The sequence below is a fragment of the Miniopterus schreibersii genome (genome assembly GCF_964146895.1).
Source record: "Miniopterus schreibersii genome assembly, chromosome: 9".
NCBI classification, from domain to species: domain Eukaryota; kingdom Metazoa; phylum Chordata; class Mammalia; order Chiroptera; family Miniopteridae; genus Miniopterus; species Miniopterus schreibersii.
In genome coordinates, this window is record NC_138118.1 from 75,394,724 (window position 1) to 75,417,151 (window position 22,428).

A 22,428-nucleotide genomic window follows, 5' to 3' on the forward strand; every position below is an offset into this window, starting at 1 on the left:
AAAGGCCAAGGCCGAAGAAAGAGAAGGAGAAGGAGGATCCGGGCCGAGGGGCAAGGCCGCAGGGCCCCGTTAGGGAAAATCGGGTGACCGCGGACAGCGGGACTCTTGGTGGGGGGAACCCCGGGCCGGAGGCGGAGTTTCAGCGGGGGACCGTGCCCTGCCACGCCTCCTCCCAACCCCTCCTCCCAACCCCTCCTCCCAACCCGCGGCGGCGGAAGGGGCGGACCCGTGAGCGGAAGTGACGCGACGCCGGCTTTGGGCTCTAAGGGGGGGCGTAGCCGGTTGCTGGAGGCCGGCGCTGGTAGCGGAAGAGCTTCGGTGGTTGATGGCGGCCCGGGCTCCGAAGCCTCTGTGACTTCCCTTTGTGCGGGAGCCCCTCACTGGGTAAGCGCTTCCCCCGCGCTACCCAGCGCTCTGTGCGGGGCGGACTCCTTGGGGGACCCCTCGGGAGACGCCCCTCAGCTCCTAGTCCGAGGGCCTGGCCGGGCTCGGGAATGGTCTCCGTGGTGACGACGCAGCCAAATGACGACGCGTTCCCTGTAGAGGTCCCCTTTCGTCGCGGGCGGCGATTGTGACAGGGGTGAGGGCGAACTCGGTTAGCCTCGGAGTTGGAGAAAGGCGACGGGGGGCCGCCCCACGCAGCGGGGAGGCCGGCACAGGCCTTCGCGAGTAGGGGAGGCGTGGGGGACGTGGGCGCTCTGGCGGGGCGAGTGACGCGGGAGGACCCCCTCAAGGAACCTGGCTGGCCCGAGGCTCAGCTCGCGAGTGAGGGGATTGAGGGCAGCGTGGGTAAGTTTGGGCAGACAGCGAGGTCGAGTCCCGAAAGGACGCTGGGGTTGGCTCGTGGGGAGCGAAACCCGAGTGTTTTGGTTTGAGTTGCCGGTGGAGGAGGAGGCGGAGACTCCCTGCGCCGCCTGCGCGGGGGCCGCGGGCGGAGTCCGGCCTCACCTGCTGCGCGGAATTAGACGACGCTTTTCTCCGTCTGTTTATAAATGGCTCCTGCGCACAGTGTTCCAGGGAACTTAGCAGATCGTCAGGGAAGAGTCACGTCTTCCTTTGCTTAGGCAACTTTTCTTGATTTCACAACAACTCTCCTTCCCCCTGCAGCCGACACCCCGCGGGGCCGCAGTGTGTTGACAAGTCCGGACTAGGCGTTCCTAGCTTCGGAAAATCCTTGGGGTGGGGTGGGGGAGGGGTGTGTGTGTTGATAAACATATACTACCCTATCGCAATAGTTTTTGTTTGTAAACACCGCGGCATTTGACTTTCTACTTATATTAGGTTTCACAAAGTAGTTATGAGTTACTATTAAGACAGGGATTTAGATGGGAAAATCTTTTAATTTTTCAACTGTCTGCATTCCACTAATTGCAAAATTTCTGCAATCCGTGCACGAACAATTACTAATTATAATTTTGGGGCTCAATTCCAAAAGCCTTTAGCGAGATTTCTTTGACTAACCATTTAATCTAAAGAGGGGTTAATTGCCCTCAAAGTGCTGTTCAGGTGTACAGAAGGCCTTGGTTGTGTTCTTAGAAAGGGTGGACTTGATTTCTTGGATTACTTGATTACATTAGAGACTACATCTTACTAGGGTGTTTATTTTTTTTCAACTTGAAAGAACATTTTATTGTAGTTTTTGTTTCGAAGTTAATCACGTTCTTAAATTGCACACTTCTGTTTATAATTATAGCCGCAGCCGTTTGTGTAGAATTAACCTTTTCCTTAACAAAATAGCAGGTATTTTGGAATTTTAAGTTTCAACCTTTTTAATGATGTTAAATAATTATGAAAGATCCTAAGGACTCTTTTCTGTACTACTTTGGGGGAAATTATCTCAGGTGAGGCTTATTGGATTTTACTTTTTTGCAGTTTCGATACTATTAACTAAAATTTTGTCTGTATGAATGTCAGGCTTTTTAAAAGTTTATTTTGCCCCAAATAAACCCTTAATAGGAGAAAAAAATTTTCTCCCTGCTAATATAGATGGATCAAGATCGTAGCTTCTTAGAAACCAACTTTTAATACAATCTAAAAAGTAAAAAGTGATGAGAGTGACAGCTGAGCAAACTCACCTGTAAAAGAATTCTGGAGATAGATCCCTGTAAGAGTGCAAATTAACAGATTGGTGGCTTTTCTTCTGCCTCCCGGAAAGATTGCTAATAATACTTTTCTGGTGTGTAAGTCAACTGCTAGTCTTTGTTTCAGCTACAGTATGAATAAGTGGAAACTATTCGAATGGCAGACATTTTATCCTTCCCATATTTGTGTGTCCTATAGGACTGAAGTTTGGAGATAATTATAAAAGCTTGTATTTTTTTAACTGAAGATTTAAAAAAAACTTTCGCTAAGCTTGTCCACCACTACATGTAATGTGTTTTCACTGCTAATTTTTATTTGCTCTGGTTTTACTTTTATTATGGAAAATTTCAAAATACACAAGAGGAGAACAAAGTAAATCTTGTTTTATTCGCTAATCTTGTTTTATTACCTCCCTCTAACACGTTTTTCCCCCTGGAATTTTAAAATAGAATTCAAGACATCAGGATATTTCACTTATAATTTAACGTGTTTAACTGATAAAGACTTTGAAAAAAGTACAATCACCATAATCATATTACACAGAGCAAAATTACCTTATTTCTTGAATTCCAATTGTTAGAACTGACAAATTATGTAAAATATTTATTTAAATTAAAAAGCTTAATTTGATTTTGTATGTTTAATGCATAGACGTTTTTAATATGGTCCATTTTCTGCTTTGACTAAGGCTCACATTTTTTTTGGGCTAATCAAGTAAAGTGAGTATCAGGAGCCACTGGAAAAAATCCTAAGATCTGTTTGGGGCTTGAAATAGGCCCTCTTCCCCCAAATTTATTTTAGTTAACTGAGTGTCCACTGCATATTATTAAACCTTTGCCTTAAATATTGATAGATCCCCAAAATAACAAGATTGGCTTTTATACCAAAAACTTTATAGTGTAAATTTTACAACATAACACAAAGGAACTCTAGAGATGTTAGAACTTTAGGGAATATATTAGGAAAACTGGAAGAGGGCACTGCAGGCATCATGTATATGCATTTCAGACTTTGTTTCTCAGCCAAATGTGTGGTCCTTTAGTTTCTGAAACTTTTGCTTAGCCTCGGCTTGCATTTTAATGTATCCATGTTTCTGGAGATGTACTTGAGAGAGTGGGAAGAAACATTTGGTATGATAAAGCTTCTTCTACTTCCCCTTGTGTATGGTGGCTCTATTTCCTTACCAAGTGAGGATCCAGTTTGTTCTTTTTCTCAGTATGTTAATGAAGCTACACTTCCTAAGCATTACCACAAGGTGATGCAGTGACTTTGCACATTACTTTTCTGCTAGGTGGTGTGTGTGTATGTATGCGTGTGAGCATGTGTAGTGTATTAATATACCTATGAATCATCTTGCTACATTGGTATTCTCGGTGAATTTCAACATTTTTATAAGCTTGCTTGTCTTTTCACTCCCTTTCTTAACTGTGTGAGGAGTGAAACAACTGTATGGGAATTAGAAATTTCATTTTACTATTTAGAATGGGTTGATTCTTGTTGTAATTACATTCAGATTACATTTATCCTCATTAACTTTTTTATGACTAGAAGATACTGGAGTTTAAAAAGTACGGAAGTAACAGGAAGGAAATGACTTCTAAAGTTTCTATAGTTCTAATCACATTGAAAATTTTTAAAAGGTTAGAGTGTTGGAGAGGGATTAATGAAGGTTTATTAATAGGATGACCACAAATTATTTTATTCTTCAGATTTATAGGCATTGAGAAGATATTTAACGTCTGATGTTAGGGCTTTCTATTAAAAACTTGAATTTTGCACGGAGGGTTTAAAATGAAATTTGATGTTAATGTATTTATTTAAAGCAGTGCAAATAATACATTTATACGTACTGGTAAAAATTCAATCAATTTAGTTAAAAGTTCCTTTTCAAACATAACCCTCATGAGTAAAGACTGTTAACTGTATGGTGAGTACTTTTTGAGTCCCTCTTAATGCATTATGAGCATATCTACACACAGATAGAAATACATGTAGTATACCTTCATGCTATTTTATACCGTAAAAACTTTTCAGTGAAGTAAAAAGTGTGAGGTTTGATTATGAATTTTTAAGTCACTATTGTAATTGAGGTTAAAAGTTTAAATTCCACTGCCTTGTTTTATAATAAATAATTGCAGTTTTGTTGATTTAGTTTAAGAAATGTTGTTTTAAGAAAAAAAGTTTTATACCTCTTTTGATTAAAAACACGGGAAACTCATTCTAAGCTAGCCTTTCTTTCTCCTTACTGAATATCTTCCTTAGAGAAACTTAAGTACTCACAGAAAAATATTACTGATTCACTGGCCTCAGTTTAGGTAGTTGTATCAGAAGTTGGTTCAGTTGATTCAGCTATAGTTTTTCTTATTGTGTCTTATAATCAGTAGTGAACATTTTTTCAAAACTGGAATCTGGATGGTTTTTTTCCTTCTTTATGAAGCCATGAAAGAGATTATCATTAGTGACTTCATTAGCATCACGACATCTCCTTGAGCCCAGGTTAGCTTAGACAATTCAAAGAGAAAAAGTAGGAGAATTCTTCAGTTATTTTAGGCAGAGTTCCAGTGTTTATAAGTGCTACTTTGTTTTCCTCACAGTTTTGGGTTACCAGCTGCTGAGTATTGACAGTTAAGTGTTTCTGTGAAATAGGTTGCTGGTAATAGAGCTTTTTTGTTAGTGCAGAGGTAGGGAAGGATTGCTCCTGAATGCACTCTCTTTAGCTCTGAATTCTGGCAAACCTCAGGTGGGGAGAGTCTAACAGAAAACAACCTGGTGTTCTACCACAGTGGCGGCTTCCAAGTTCACAGGTCGACAGTCTCTTTATGGGATATCTAATGTGTTGTTTTAATAAAGCAGTACTTTTAATATAACAGAAGCAGAGAAGACACACAAAGAAAAGTGGATATTTTCTAAAGTGCTTGTTATTGCAAAACCTTAAAGATTTGCCTTAGTATTTCAAACAGGTCAGGAAAAGTAACAGTTGTAAAAGCATATTGTCTTAGGTCTTCCTAGTAATAAAGACTTGATAATTATTAAAATATGAGTAGAGTTTTATTATTGTGTTTACCATGTAGAGACTTCATTGATTTTTGAAGTAAATTAGGTTAATTTGGTTAGCAGAAAAACTTACTCCAGTTTTCTTTGTTATTACAGATAGTTCTGTTTTGATGACTCAGAAGCAGGTGCCATAGTTTCTTATATGTATTGTAGAATCAATGATTGTACTGATTCTTTGTCACACTATAGGTAGTTTTTTGAAGTAAATCATCAGTTGTATCCTCTTTTTCAAAAGTAGAACACAAAGCCTGGCTGGGTGTGGCTCAGTGGTTGAGCATCTACCTAGGTTCCAGGATTTCGTGGTTAGATTTCTGGTCAGGGCACATGCCTGGGTTGCGGGCTTGATCCCGTCGCGGGTGTGCAGGAGGCAGCGATCAATGACTTTCTCATCATTGATGTTTCTATCTCTCTCTCCCCCTCTCCCTTCTTCTCTCTGAAATCAATATATGTTTTTTTAAAAAAACATAGAGCACAAAAAACATTTGGATCTTGTAGATTTTATAGTCTACTTTAACCGTTCATCTGCTATCCAGTGCTCGGTGTTCACTAAGCCAGTGAACATTTACTGAATCCATTATAGATTTCTATAGTATGTATTTCATGTAAATACATTTATTTTTAATCAATAACTATATGGAACTTAATGGGGGCGGGAAGAATACTGGAAGTCAAGATAGAATCATTGAACCCAGAATGAAAGGGTAGAATTGATGTAAAGAGGAACAAATAGGCTCAGCTATTTTAAGTAGACCATGGTTTGAGAGATCTGAAGAAGCATGTACCAGAAGCCTAAGAAGACAGGCTGGGTCTAGGCATCTGTGGAAATGAGTGAGAGATGATATTGGAGACTTAGGTAGTTGGGTTGGGTCAGAGTCTGAGTATTGGTTCTTTGTCCTGACCACATACAGGAAGGATTAAGATTACTTGAGAAGATGCTAAAAGAAAACGCGCGCACCTCTCCCCCCGACAGATCCCAGTTCCAGAAAGCCATTGTCATTGTCTTTTGTTTTATTTTTAAAGACCTCTAAATTCTTATGTGTAGCCAGGGTTGAGAAACACTGGCCCAGGGAATCACAAATATGGGTGAGGAATGCAAACACTGAGAGATTAGCATCTACTGTAGGAGCCAGCAACCTAGGAGAGGAATGGGATGGGTCAGATTAGGGAGGAAAATAATGAAGTTCAAGAGTCCAACATAGAAGCTCTTGGTTGCAAAGGAAGCAAAGGGCTAGGCTTTTCAGGAGAGTTGATAGTTTGTTTTTGATGTTGGTTTAAAAGCATTTTAATCCCCATGTAACTTTCTGAGCCAAATTGGAAATTCTTTATTTCCCAGTTTGTGTTTTTATATTTAATCACATTTTAAAGGAGGAGTTCTGTTATTAAAAAGTGTCTTCTCAAAAATTTTGCTGTAAATATCCATGTGACTTGCATCTAATGATACGTTTTCTGAAGATTAAAGTTTTTCTTAGTTGGGTATCATTCAACTTATATGATTTACTTGTTTCAGATTCACAATGACATCCTTTCAAGAAGTCCCACAGACTTCCAATTTTGCCCATGTCATCTTTCAAAATGTGGCCAAGAGTTATCTTCCTAATGCACACCTGGAATGTCATTATACCTTAACTCCATATATCCATCCACATCCAAAAGACTGGGTTGGTATATTCAAGGTAAGAAAAACTTTCCATCTCAGTACTATTTATTTACTTTTAAACAGATTGGTCAGTAACTTATTCTAGCTCTATCTTCACTCTACATTAAGGGTAATTTTTGTAAACATCAAATGTAAAACATTTACATTTGTAGATGTAAACATTTTGTATTCAGCAGTGGAATAGTATACAACAAATGTTGGGAACTTGAATCCAGGCTTTGCTCTCCATGATCAAAAGGTTCAGCTTCACTCAAGGTCTTGTGAAACTTTTTTCAGTATCTTTGTTTTCTTTTTCCATTTTCTTCATTTATTACCTGAAAAAATGGGAAGAATAGAGCAGGGTAGTGAGATTGAGGGAAGGGCATGTATTCCTGGCAGGAAGATGGTATAAGTAAAGGCACAGAGGTGAGAACGTTCATGAGAATGAGTCAGTGTAACTAGAACATAAGCTTGATTGAGGGAGGTGGGGTGAGATAAGGTTGGATTTCGCTTCATTCTGTCTATGAAGGACCTTCAGTGCTAGGCTAAACAGTTTGTAGACTTTTTTCTTATTGGCAATGGGAAGTCTTTGTAAACGTAGCCCATGTAGGCTGATCTGTGATAAATTGTGCTTCAAGAAGATGATGCATCTTTACCTTTTCCGACTAATTTTTTTCATCTTTAGTTAATGGCCTGTTGCCTAAGCTAAAAGCTTATGACTTTCTCTTTAAATCTAGCCAAATACCAGTTCTGTCTACTTTACTGTGTACGTATTTCTGCATCTTTAATATCACTTGCCCCTAGTTCATGCACTTCCTTATTTCTTTCCAGGACTATGGTAATAGATCACTTGTTTTCCCCCCTTTTATTCTTGCCCTTTTATTCAAACTGCTCTAATAAAAGCTATAATAAAAGATGAAAGATGAAAGATGAACACATCTTCCTTTGTTTGAAACTCTTATCTTCATCTATAGAATAATGCCAAGACCAAGTAACTAAAGTGTGCCACATAGGGTTCCTTTATATAAATTGATCTGCAGCTGCATTTCTTGTCATTGTCTGCTGCTTTTTTTTTTTTTTTGCGCTTTAGTGTAATGCTAAACTATTACCTCTTAACCTTGTGCACTCCAGGGACTGTAACTTTTTTCTAAGCAATAACTATATACATAAATAAATGAATAAAATTGTGTAGAATACCCTTTCTATCTTTTTCGCCTGGATAATACTTGAAAACTCAATAGAAAGTTCAAGCATGTAGTAAAAATTTCAGAATATATAGGAAGACTCAAGGAAGAAAATGAATCATTTGATTTGACTGGAATATCAGTTTCAGAAGATGAATGGGAAAGGTTGGATTGGATCATGTTTTGGATTTTTTAAATATTTGGCTGAGGAATAAATAGTTTTTAAGCAGAGAGCAGTAATAGAGTTTAGAGGTGAACTTCAATCTTGCAGTGCTAAGTAAGAGATGTTGTAATTAGAAGAGAATAGAGGCAGAGAGAATGTTGTTTAGACTATGATAATTTTCTAGGTGAGGTAACAAGGGCCTAAAGTAGAAAAGGGAATCAGTTGTAGGTATTGATCTATAAGTAGAATCCATAGAGTTTGTCAGCAGTTTGATGAATTGGACTGGAACTCATTCATGGGCTTGAGTGTATTTAGTAAGGAGGAGCAAGGTCATGAACTAAGAGTTGGGGAGGGCTTGAGTATGGAGATTTGGTCTTGCCCCAGTGGAAGACTGTCAGAGGGAATTGGAGTAATCAGGAGATTGCTGAGCAGCAGTTTTATGACTTTCTCTAGAGCGGTTCAGCACTCAGAATTGTGAGTGAAGAATAATATCCTTCAGACGGGGAATTGGAGGTGGGTGGTGAATAGGAAGGGAAGTCAGGATGACAGGATACTAGGGTGGTATTGAGTCCATAATAGGGAAATGAGTGAAGTCAGCTAAGGGATATAGAATGGGTTGAGGTTTTATTTATTTTTTACTTTTTACTCCCTCTCCTCCAGTATTGACTAGTTTTAATTTTAACTAAAATAAACACATAATATGTTTATTACTTTATACTTTGCAAAGATCTTTCATTAGTACATTAGAGTCCCCATTTTGCAGATCTTTGGAACTGAGGTCCAGAGAGAAGTGACTTACTCAAAGTTATTAAGCTTTGGAGCTGAGACTTGAACCTCATGTAAACTGGCATTCAAGAATTGTTCTCTGGCAGTTTGGTTAAATGAGAGATCTGTTTTATACAAAATTTGCAATAATAATAAGTTCAGTATGTTTTCAGGAGTGATAGAATTGAAGTAAAAATATAGGAAAAAATTTAGAACTTTTCCTGATGCCCTATATTTATTGTTAAACCTAACATTAGTTGCAGTAAAATATATGTCACACTATATTTGAGTTTTATTGTTGTTTGTGTTTATGAATTTGATTTGGTTTTAGTTGTATAGGTTTATAAGTATAAGGAAACATTTATTTTTAGATTTATGCTTAGTATAAATTAAGCTACCTTATAATTAAAATAACTTATATTACACTAAAGGTGTCCATAAGATTTTTTTAAGCTTTAAAAAGGAGTCTTCTAGTTCTCGTGTTTTAGAGATACTACTCTAATTGAGGAAATTGGGAGTGCAAAGGTGTGTCCAAAGTCACATAGGCAAACAAAGCCTCCCAGTAAGGTTCTGTTCTCACTGCATCATACTGCCAACCAGATAAAAAAAAACAGAACAAAACTTTAAGTTCCTGGTGTGGAAAGTGAACCTGAGCAATGATTTTATGCTTGAATATCTTGTTTAAAGTTTTTGTTTCCCTCTTCCTTGTTTCTCCTTTTCATATTTCGCTTCCTTCTGCTGCTTCTGTTTTCTTGCCTTGATTTCCCAGCCCTGTCTCATTTTCTGCTTTAAAAAAAATTCTGGGCCCAACCGGCGTGGCTCAGGGTTGAGCATCAACCTATGGTCCAGGAGATCGAGGTTCAGTTCCCAGTCAGGGCACATACCTGGGTTGCAGGCTCGATTCCTGGTGCGGGGCGTGCCGGAGGCAGCTGATCAATGACTCTCTCATCATTGATGTTTCTATCTCTCTCTCTCCCTCTCCCTCCCTCTGAAATCAATAAAGATATATTAAAAATAAAAAATTCTGCTGTAAAGGTAATTATAATTTTAGAAAAGTTGAAACAAAAAAAAATATAAAAGATAAAGATGACCAGCAGCCTCATATATCCCTACCTAGTAACAGTGGTTAGCACTGTTAATGTTTTAACTATTTTCTTCCACTCTTTTCTAATTAAAGAAAGAAGATTTTTAGTCTTTTTTCTAATGCACATATTTTAAAAGTTGTTGGAATAGTACTGCGTGACCTTTTTATGTTCTGAATTTTTCACTTACAGTTATAATCACTTTCTTATTAATATAGCTCTGTAACATTTTATCTCACGGTGGGACATTTATGCTGTTTATGATATTTCTAAGAATCAGTATTGCATCCTCCCTGTCTATATGGAGGCATTTTTGCTGTCTTTTTCTTTTAAAAAGAAAGGACCTTTACTCTTCCTATAATGATTTTTAAAAGCTACAGTGTATACAAAAGAAAGTGAATACTTCTAACGGTTATACTCCCACCTTCCTCAGAAATATCTGTAGTTAAGTTTGGTGTGTATTTTTCATAGGCTTATTTTCTATACTACTTTGTAGGTTTTATATTTATCCATATATAATCAGCAAATATATTTTCCTACCCAGTCTTATCTGTCTCCCTTTACCCCCTCTCTCCAAATCAGTGCCCCTTGGATCTCCATATCTCTCTCTCTCTCTCTCTCTCTTTCTCTCTCTCTCTCTCTCTCTCTCTCTGGCTTTTTAAAAGTGCTCTTTGTGTGCCCTCTTCACCCTAATGTTTGTCTTTCTCAAGGTTTCTCTAGAATTTATTAATATCTTTATTTTTACTAGGTAACCTTGATGCCCTTCTGATCTTTTTTACACTCCCTCTCAGAATTTCCTTTATGATTAGTACTACTTATCCAATATGTTTTTTTAAAATGTTAATTCTATTTAAAGGTTATTTTTTTCCTTTCCATGTCACTCTTGCTTAATTTCCTTTTCTGCTCTTATTTCATTATTGCATTAGTAACAGAAGAATAATGCCAGTACTATTGTAATTCCCCAGACTAAACTATGTGAAACATCCATTGTTTTGTTTCCTTCCTTACCATAGATACACCCTCTTATAACTGGATTCAAGTGTAGCTCCTAGAAGCAATATATTATGACAGTCATAGGTAATTCCCATTGTTCTAAATGTTGTCATAGTCTCTCCGCCATTTTTCAGTGTTTTTAATTGCTGTTATTAACTTTAAATGTAATAATTTTTTTAATACTTGCTAATGGACTAAAAGGCAAATTCCCTTGCATTTCAAGAAATCTAATTCCCTTCCAGTCCACAAATCTAACCAAGTTCTAGCCAGGTAACCAGGAAAATAAAACAAAGAGAAACAACTTGTGACTTGGACACTTTGTGGTTTATTGATTTTTCTGATTAGATTAATTATTCTTACCATACACTCCTACATAATTTCCTGATGTTCATCTTCTGTGTTTTTTCCCCACTGTGGTCTTTTCTACTATACTTTCCTGTTGGAGTTTAGAGATAAGACATACCTATTCTAAAGGAGCTTGTATCTTTTCAGATTGAAAGACTTCTGTTTGTTTCTTAATATATGCCTGCCATGCCCCTCTCAGAGTGACCTAAGAACTATGTTCAGTTTTCCGTCCTCGGAAGGAGTTTAAAGCATAGTTCTATATTCCTGATTTTTATATTCAGATTGGGTTGTATCATGCCCCAACTCCTCTGTGGGCTCAGCATGGGGTTCATGTGACATCTCAAAGCATGGTTGACCACTCTCTTGGAAAGAGTTGCTCAGAATTATGCAATAAAAGAAAACAGTATGTGTAAGTTACCATTGTAGTCAACCAATAAGGAAGAACTTGAGGTATTGTGATTCAGTTAGAAAAAACATGGCATGGACTAAACCAGTCAACATACCTTCTTTCTTATATGTATTTTTCTGATTGTAAGAGATCTCATTTTTTCCGTTTTGTTTTTCTTCTCATGAAAGACAGCTAGAAACAGCTTTACCTTACTGTTTCTGTCTTTTTTCAGCTATACTTGACTCAGTGTTGGAAGGAAGGAGATAGAATTTCAGGAAGTATGAAAGTATTTATATTTTGCCAGGAAAGGAGTGATGGTGTAGAGCCTAAACTATAGGTTCAGGTCTTGACTTTGTCTTTTACTAGTTTCTTAATTTGTAAGATGAGGACAATAATATTTACTTCAAAACAAACATTCAGTAAACTGTATCTGTTACTGCTATTCCTGGTGCCACTTCGATCAGAAATCTATAATTGTGATATCAGTTTTACTTCTCTGCCATCACAAATAAATGGCACAGTCAGCCCTTCTATTGTCTACCTTGTCTAGGTAGAGCCTATTCATGTAGGGAGATTTTTTTCAAGACAGATGTGGATATAGACAGTATTTCTTTTAAGATCAGTGTATGGGCAAGGACAAAGAATGCAAGTGATGATTTGTACCAGGTGTATCTGTTAGGGGAAAAGCTTCAGATGGGCTATTTTTCAGGAAATGGTAGACACATTCAGGGATATGAAGTGACAACATTGTAGAGTCAGTTCACTGTCCCCAAGAGTCTGTGTGTCTTTGGGAATTAACTACTAACAACATGTAATGATCACTGATGTGCTGGGTACTGTGCTAAGTGCTATACAGGGATTATCTTATTTAATATACACACAACCCTTTGAGATTGTTACCATTATCTCCATTTTAAAGAGTAGTGAACAGAAGTAACACGTCTGAAGTCATGTAGATAGAGAGATTTTCTGGCAGTCTGACCTTGCATCCTGTGGCCTTTATCACTTCAGTACACTGTGCTTACAAAAACTACCACTTAAGGAGTGCTCACCATGGGTCAGGCACTCTGCTAAGCGCTGCTTTTATATTCATCATCTAATGTAACCTCACAGTTCCAAGAGGAAAAGCTGAAGCTTTAGCTAGGTGAGGTAAATCACATCACAGATTCCTCAAGCTTCCTTCTCATCTGTCAAGAGATGAAAACTGTAGTGCCTTTCAAACGTTTTTGACCCTGACACACAGAAGTAAGTTCTTTGATTTGACCATGCAAATACATCTGAAACAAATGTTCATGAAGCAATACTTAGCTGTCATGCACTCATACTTTTCTAATTTTAAATAATTAAAATTAATGTCGTGAACCACTAAATTGATATTACCACTTCCTACTGGGTTGTGACCTACAATTTGAAAATACTTCTTTAGGGATTAAAGATTGTTAAAATTCTTCCAGCTTCAGTATTCTGTAATCTCTAATCCTAGGTCAGTCAGAATTAAGAATATACTTAGAATCTAACTTGGTGGATTATTCATTATTTCTAGTAATATTACTGGCAAATAGATACCTAGTAGCTGTTTTAAACATCTCTCATCCATATTTAACACAGTATAGTCCCATCTGGGAAATATAGAATGAAATATGTAATGTATACATGTTGTAGTTGAAAATGTTTGACAGAGAGATGGGACATAGGTAGTCTCTTTGTATACATAAACATCTTGGTAATAAAGGCCTTCTTACAAAATTTATTAGTTGACTGCAAGCAAGACTGGCTAAAGATGAAAGATTAGTGAAGTTAGTGGATTTAAAGGGCTGGGGCTCTAATTAAATACTTAAATTTGAGGCGTAAAATAAAGTTTTAAAAACCTGTTTAGTGAATTCAAATTTTAAACAAAACATAAGTTTTTATATTTGATACTAAGATTTTCCGTGGGAAATTGGATATTGAATTGCATTTTTTTTTTTTTTATCCTCACCTGAAGATATTTTTTTCATTGCTTTTCAGAGAGAGTGTGGGGGGGGAGAGACAGAGGGGAAAAAAATCGATGTAAGAGAGACACATCAGTTGGTTGCCTCCTGCATGCACCCTAACTGGGGCCGGGGATCCAGCCTGCAACCGAGGTACGTGCCCTTGGCTGGAATCAAACCCTGGATCCTTCAGTCTACTTGCCGATGCTCTAACCACTGAGTCAAACCGGCTAGCACTCGAATTGCATTTTAATACATAGTAGGAACTCTACTATTCGATTTATATAGATTTTTATAGCATTAGTTATAGCTTAATAAAAAAATCATAAAATTTGACATGCTTGTTAAAATACTGTGATTTGTAAACATATTAACCTACGTCTTGAGGATGCAGTAAAAAACAATATGCTGTAAGATATCACTCTAATATTAAAGTACTTACTAATCTCTCTGTTTTTTACTTTAGGTTGGATGGAGTACTGCTCGTGATTATTACACATTTTTATGGTCCCCTATGCCTGAACATTACGTAGAAGGATCAACAGTCAATTGTGTATTAGCATTTCAAGGTAAGAAATGAAAACTGAAGAACTCGATGAAATTAGGTATTTTATTGTCATTAAAAATGTTGTACCCATTGCAATTACCTACTTAGGCATATTCAGCATACTATAGTTGAATTAATTAGTATCTTTGCTGAGCAAAAGTCATAAGAATGTAAACATCTACTGTGGGCCACATGACATTTTACATAGACATTGCAAAGGCTTTTTGCTTGCTAACTTTCATTGAAGAGAATTGATTTATCAGCTCTTTTCTTTTGATGGTTTTTTTTCCCCCCCAAATGAGGGGAAAAAATGCTATTATTGATATTAGAATAATATAACAAATTAGAGGTGAGAAAAAGGGGTGGGCAAAAGTAGGTTTACAGTTTGTATGTTAAACAGTTTATTCTTGTGTTATTACTATTTTCCATATGAACAACTGTAAACCTACTTTTGCTCACCCCCTGTATTCTGCATGCAAAACACAAAGATAACAGGATTTATAGAATAGTTATATTCTATAGGGAAGAGTTGCCTATAAAATGGATATAAGTAATATAAAATTCATTCTTGTCTTAGCATTATGTACAGATTTTAAAAAATACTCTTATTTAGAAATCTATCACAGAATTTGTTTCAGAGTGATTTTTGATTGTAATTGTACTGACTTTGTGTTGTATTAAAGCAAATTCTTAGTTTTGTTTATGCCATAAATTCTTTTTGGTCTGGTGAAGCTAATAGACACTGTCTCAGCATACTATTTTAATAAGCATAAAGTGCATAGAATTGCAAAATAAACCAGTAGTTTTCCATTGTATGACTGTAACAGTTTGTTCATCCATTTGTTTCTTAAAGGATATCTTGGTTGTTCCAAGTTTTGGCAGTTGTGAATAAAGCTCCTGTAAGCATTCATGCACAGGTTTATGTGGGGATGTAAGTTTGCCACTCATTTGGGTAAATACCAAGGAATATGATTGCTGGATCATATGATGGGAGTATGTTTAGCTTTGTAACAGGAAACCATCAAATTGTTTTCGAAAGTGGCTGTACCATTTGCATTCCCTCCAAATGAATGAAAGTTCTTGTTATACATCTTTGCCAGCATTTGGTATTGTCAGTGTTTTGGATTTTGGTGGTTTGTGTTTTTTAAACTCTTCACTCTGAGGTTTGTACTCTACATGTTTGATGTGAACATCAGTTGGCAGTGTGACCACATGAAGCTTGCATATATCAAAACATTTGCTTATGTACTATGTTAAGAAATAAATATTCAGAGGGTAAAATTTGTCCTATAATATAGGCAAAGATTTAGGTTCTCGTATGTTTTATAGATTAAGAAATGTTACAAATGATATGTGTAGTTTATCTTTTAATTCATAGTCTTTTTTAAAGATAATCAAATCCATGTGTGTGTTGGAACTGATTTTTACCATCATGATACTTATTCTTAAAAGTTGTGGGTTTATTTCCAGTCATTTTTAATGTGATTAGCTTTGTAATAAATAAGTTAACTTACTGAATGTGTTTTATTGACTAATGAATTTGTTTATTAATGACTTAGCAAAAAGTTTAAAGACAGTTGGGAAAAAAAAGCATCCAGTTTATTTCTGTTTATACTTTAAAAGCATTTTCATGGGAGCTAAGCATGAGTGCAGTAAGTTTTAAAAGTTTTTGAAAATTCATGTTAATTTTTACTTTGAAATTCAGAAATAAAAGCTATCTGCCTAGAACTTGTTTGTTATATAAAAATGGCAGGGTAGAGTCATGAAAAACATATTCATTGGGTATTAGTGCTAGAATGGATTTTAAGCACAATCCAGTCACTTTGTTCATTTTATGAATGAATCATGAGAATCCTAAAATTCGAAACTGAAAACAGTTAACAAATATATAAATATAATTGTTTTCTTAAAGAGACCCTTATTTGTTCATTATTGTTTGATAGCTAATGTCACAGGCCATAAAATTTGACTCAGATTGATTTTTATGTTTTCCTATTTTATTTTCAATGTTATTAATCTACAGGAGCCTTAAATTGCTTTAGATAGATTTAAATTGCAACTCTGAATAACCACATCTTGTATCGCAAATGGTATTTGAACCATATTTCTTAGTATTATTTTTGTGAGCATTTTAAAAATCAGACCTTGAATATCTATAGTTTGTAGAATTTCTGTTGTCATAATACCAGAGATGATTAGTCAGAATCTACTTTTGTTTTCTATTTAAACTTTAAAAATAAGCCTTGTGCCATTTGCAAAGTTACTGAGCCATGGATTAATAGATTTAGTAGTAGATGTTAGGAGGGTTGGGTTTTAAGAACTTTAAAAAATATCTTGCCAGATGTATTCTACATTACTCTTTTAAAAACATTATATATTGAGATTTTAGATATAAAGCTGCCAAAATAGTACACAGAATTTCCCTATATTCTTCACCCAGCTTCTCTTAATTTTAATATCTTGCATAACTATAGTACATTTATTTTAAAAACCAGGAATTTAACATTGGTAGAATACTTTTGATCAAAGTACAAACCTTATTCAAATTTCACAAGTGTTACTAGTTGTGTGTTTTTTTTTTTCTGTTCCTGAGTTCAATCCAAAATACCACATTGCATTTAGTTGTCATACCTTCTTAATCTCTTCCAGTCTGTGACAATTCCTCATGAAGTCCTTGTCTTTCAAGACCTTTACATTTTGAATAGTACTGTTCAGTGTTTTTTTGGTAGCATGTTTGTTATTTTGGGTTTGTCTCATGCTTTGTCATGATTGCATTGAGGTTACACATTTTTAGGAAGAATACCATAGAACTAATGTTGTACCCTTCTCAGTGTATTGTATCAGGGAGACTGTGTCCTTATATCATATTACTGGTGATACTAACCTTGATCACTTGATTAAGGTGGTGTGTCTGCAGGATTTTTCCACTGTAGAGGTAGTAGTTTTTCTTTTGTAATTAATGACTATTATGGGGAACTACTTGAGACTTAGGAAATATCTTGTTTCTTCTCAAACTTTTACCCACTCATTTTGGTATCCATCACTAAATCGTGCTTACAACAATTATTGTTGTATTTGCCTAATGATGCTCTTCTGTTCTCATTCTTTGTGTATTTATTAGTTGGGATTATGTTAGGAAAAGTCCCCTTGTCCATGGACTCATGGATATTTATGTTATTCTATGGAATAAAGTCTAGTATTATCATATTTTTGTTGCTCAAATTGTTCTAGCTTTCTTTGATCCTAGGTAACTCCATCAGGTGGGCTGCTATGTTTTTTACATTCCCTTCCTCCCCTAGTTCTTTTTAAAGACTTCCTTCTTTCAAGCACCAGGAGATGTTCTAGACTTACCTTGTATTTTCTCTGCCCCTCCTCGTTTCTAAAGAGAAAAGCCAGCTATTTTTTAAAGAATGAAACCAAGTGAAGTAGATATCATAGTAATGAGACTGAAAATTTTAAGATATGAAAGAATAATAGGCATAGTGATTACAGATTTCTGGGTAGATAGTAATATCCAAGATAAGGTGAATATATTCATTTTTGTATGTTCATTTCACAATCATTTAATGTTTCCTTTTTACAAGTCATTCTTGGGGAGGTTCCAGAACTTTTATATTATGTATCTGCCCTCAATATTTCTGAGGTCTTGATATAGGAGATAAAGCATGTGTATAATGAATAGTAATACAAGCTATACTGTGGAGTTTAAAAAATTTTTTTAATGTAAAGAAATACCATGGAAGCTTTGGAGAGGAAGTAAATTAATTTTGAAGGAGGATAATCCAGCAAAATTTAAAAGAGAAGGTAACAGTTGAGTTGAAGAAAGAAGCAACAAATATTGAATATTATTTGCCAGCTAGTGGGCTAGATGGTATACATGCATTATCTGTAGATGTTTTAGAACTCTGAGATAGATGGCTTTGTGTCTGTTTTATAGCTAAGAAACTCCTGGGCTCGGGGAGGTTAAGTAAATAATAGTTAGTGGTAGAGCTGGAATTCCAGAATAAATCTGTGTAGTTCCAAAGCTTGCTTTTGTTCTCTAGCATCAGTGGACCTCATCCTCTTTTCTACCGTTAACGTGGTTCATACGCATAGCATATTCCTTTTGTTAATATCTCCCTTTTACATGTAATGAATTGAGGGATGATTTCTTTAAATGGCATATTCTCACCCCTAATAACGCTCCTAGATTTTCATGTTGGTTCTTCCTTTGCTTCTCCTCCAGCCTCTCTTATTGAAAACGACATATTTGACACTCTCCCAGATGAGTTAGTTTTGCTTTTAGTAAAGATTCTGGGAATACAAGTTTAGACCTAAGATAAAAAAATTTGGGCATGTTAAAGGAAGAAAAGAGAGTCTAGTTTTGATAATTTATGAAAGATAGGAGGAAAGACATATCCTAAATGAGGTTCAGGAATGGGAAGAGATGGCAAGTATTGTTAAATTAAGTCAAAATAACATAATAGGAAGTTTAATACTTTTCTTGTTTAACTTCCTCTTAGGATATTACCTTCCAAATGATGATGGAGAATTTTATCAGTTCTGTTACGTTACCCATAAGGGTGAAATTCGTGGAGCAAGTACACCTTTCCAGTTTCGAGCTGCTTCTCCAGTTGAAGAGTTGCTTACTCTGGAAGATGAAGGAAATTCTGACATGTTGGTGGTGACCACAAAAGCTGGCCTTCTTGAGGTTGGTACCAACAGTGAGTTAGTGATTCATAGATAATTTTAAGAACACAGCATGTAAGAACGCAGGTTAACTGGCATTTTAAGAATTCTCAGGTTATGCAAGTGTATAACCTAAAAAGCAAATGCTTTTTAACTAAAATAATAAACTTAATATATTTTTTAAGTACTTCAAAAGTCTTTCTGTCATGATTATATTATTGATTTCACTGTGGCAGGGGCTGTCCCTAGGCCCTATCAGTATTTTGTGCATAGTAGATGTGCAGTAAATAACTATTGAGAGAATTTAGACCTAAAGCTTTCCCAATATTCCCTCACCCTAAATTTTCTTCTTTGGTGGTGGTCTAATCCATTAATTGTAGAGTAGTACAGATTTGGAGGGTGAAGCTGGAGGGAAAGTGGTATAAAGCAATAAATCTGTCATTGGATGTGAACTTTATTGTACTGTACCATGAGCATGCTCTATCACAAGGGTGGCAGTGAATCAAGAAGCATCCCAGTCTCTTTAAGTTTAGGTTGAATATTTTTAGAATGGTTTTTTTCCTTGTCATCTGATCAAATGAATAAGCTTTTATTAACCCTAATTAAAAAAGAAAAGGTGAAAAGCTTCTATTTTTTAATTGAATATTTGGAGCCATTGCATTGGCTCTAATGGAAATGTACTGTGCAGATGGTCTAATAGGGCCTTATGTCTTAATTTTCAGTAGTTATTGAAGAAGAAAATAGAACAACGTTCTTATTTCAAGACATTCTCAATATCTTTAACCTAAACCTAAGTGCTAGAATGTTAAATTTGCATTTCTGTGAAAAACAGCTTTTTTAATTGCTTCAGCATCCATTTTTGGTTACTTTATATTCACATTTAGTCTATGACAAGTCATTGCTTTTTCTTTATAGTCAGATGAATTTTTTATATATAAATATTTTATGCCTTTGATTTTATCTTACTTACCTTAAAAAACTGAGATTAGAGAAAAAAGACAAGAGGTTATAGATAAAATACTTTATTTTAATAAAACAGTCGAACTAAGAAGGCTTGAAGGAACCGGTAATTTCTTGTGAATTCTCCCATATCTTCTTTTCCCCCTTCCAGAAATTCTTCTCTTATCTTAAAGAAAGAAATGTAACTTTTATAGGGTGACTAAAACATTTTGTGTTGACAGCTGCCTGATGATCAAGGTTTTTAGCCTGGTATTTGAATGCTAATCAGAGATGCAGAAACAAGCTCAGCTCTTAATAAGAATGCAGTTAGTTTATATTGCAGCTTTTCGAATACTTGCTAGACCACCCTGATTTCAGGGCCGCTAACAGAAGAACGGCATTTTGGCATCTCTCTCTCTCCTGCACTTTTTCTAAGTAAATTGGGACACCGTACAGTTTATTTCACTTCTTCCTACTTCATAAGGAAATGTAAATTGCTGTCTCTTAGGGAAATATTTCTGAGATTAAATGTTTTTATATTCTGACCAATTTTTTGGACAAATCTTAAATTTCCACATTCATCAAAATCTTTAGTGATTTTATCTAAAACAGCACAAAAATAGTACAAATGTGAGACATTATCTAGAGTATTATTAACATTAAAAGTAATGAATGAAACAGTTCTTCAGTGTGTGAATCTTGACTGGAGCTAGAGTTTAAAAAAAAATTATTTTCTTAGCCTTTATAATGGTTGTTGAATAGGAAACAATTCTTATTAGGAGACCTTTGCTCTGAGTACTTGAGAAGAAGTGCCTGCAATTTTATTTCAAATGGCTTAGTCCTACCCCCTGCAAAATTACCTAAATAACTTAAGTACTGAATATAAAGGGAGATAAAATAAAATGGCAAACTATTAGTGAATTTAGGTGATGGATGTGTGGGTGTTCATTGTAAAATTTTAATTGCCACATGCTTGAAAGATTTCATAGTATAAAATTGGGGGCAGAAATTTGACTTGTAGCCCTGGCCAGTGTGGCTCAGTTGGTTGAGTGTCATCCCATGCACCAAAAGGTCATTAGTTTGATTCCCTATCAGAGCACATGCCTGGGTTATGGGCTCAATCCCAAGTGAGGGGTGTGCAGGAGGCAGCTGATCGATGTTTCTCTCACATCAGTGTTTCTCTTTTTCTCTTCCTCTCCCTCCCTCTCTCTAAAATCAACAAAAACATTTAAAAAAAAGAAATTTGACTTGTATACCATTTTTAGTTAATTTGACTTTCTTTGTGTGCTGATTAAATGAATCACTGGGAAAAAATATTTCTTAAAATATTGTTCCTTTTACACTATATCAAGATGTATCTGTATTTTGAAGCTGTGAGAAAGTTTAGAGTAAAAAAGCATTAAAAAGTAAAACAGGCAAGGTATGAAGTTTAGTTACTAAAGTTTTCTCTTTTGAGGGCATTTACTCCTGTCATTTTCATTTGGTGTGATGAAGGAGGTAGAAGGGTCCTTCTAAAAATTTTTAGCCATTCAACTTTCATAGAAGTCTTTTTAGAGTGTAATCAGTTTGGTTCCTTGACCCTGGAAAACTGGCAGGGTCTATTGTGGGAATACATTTTATTTTAGCTAAATGTATATGATGTTTCCTTTGTGAAGTCTTCCTCTGAATATACAGTCTTCCCCTATTAGAATCAATGATTTCTGGCTGTAAGAGAAGAAATAGCAATCATTTTAGTTACTACTATTTCAGGACCCTTAATTTAGTAATTTTTTAGAATATTGGAGTTTAGATTTTCTTGAGCTGAGGAACTATTAGTGCTTCCAGTGTAATCAATTAATATTATATAATGTTACAATCTGCATTTTAGTCCTAAAATTTGCATTTACTTATAAAGTTTGTTTTAGTTTAGCCACATAAAGGACATATATCTAAATTTATTCCTTAGTACCTTATTTAAAAAACCGAAACTTTTGCCCGGCCAGGCGTGGCTCAGCGGTTGAGCGTCGACCTAGGATCCAGGTGATCGGGGTTCGATTCCTGGTCAGGGCACATGCCCGGGTTGCGGGCTCGATCAATGATTCTCTCATCATTGATGTTTCTATCTCTCCCTCTGCTGCCCTCTCTCTGAAATCAATAAAGATATATTTAAAAAAAACACCAAAAAAACCAAAAAACAAACCGAAACTTTTAATAGTAATCCCTGCACGAAGGCCTTATATAACACGAGGAAGTTCTTAATAGATTCAACGATTTCCCATAATTTGCATTCAGGAAGAGGTATACATTTTCTTCTTGATTATTACTCAAGATTAGAAAAACCCATAGTTAATCACTTACGAAGTTTTATGCCTTATTTTTAGTACTGATTTGAAAAGTAATTAACAGGAAACTTCATAATAAAATTCATTAGTTTTGTACTTTTAATTTTTTTCTTCTTTGCCCAATCAAAAGGAGGCTTAAATTTATGATTGATGAACTTTTCTGTGAATGCTAAACAGCTAATTTATGTGAAATGTAGTATGTAAAAATTCTTTCTGTGAATTTCTTTACTGTTTTTTTGAAATGGAAATCAATTTGTAACATTTTAGGATTATTTAAAAAAAACGAGTTTT

The 22,428-nt window shown here is 35.7% G+C and overlaps 1 protein-coding gene across 4 annotated transcripts in view; it reads left to right on the plus strand.

Annotated features, from left to right (window-relative positions):
• The first annotated feature begins 210 nt into the window (after positions 1–210).
• TAX1BP1 (Tax1 binding protein 1) overlaps positions 211–22,428 on the plus strand; it is a 65,543-nt gene continuing 43,325 nt past the window's right edge. For 2 of the 4 annotated variants that reach the window (XM_081146680.1, XM_081146677.1), the window contains exons 1-4: positions 223–384; positions 6,644–6,809; positions 14,129–14,231; positions 18,712–18,899. In XM_081146680.1, coding sequence (XP_081002806.1) covers positions 6,651–6,809; positions 14,129–14,231; positions 18,712–18,899 — 450 coding nt within the window. In that variant the 5' untranslated portion in view covers positions 223–384; positions 6,644–6,650. Of the gene's footprint in view, positions 790–6,643; positions 6,810–14,128; positions 14,232–18,711; positions 18,900–22,428 lie in introns of all 4 variants that reach the window. The other 2 variants (XM_081146678.1, XM_081146679.1) reach the window with 2 other exon arrangements.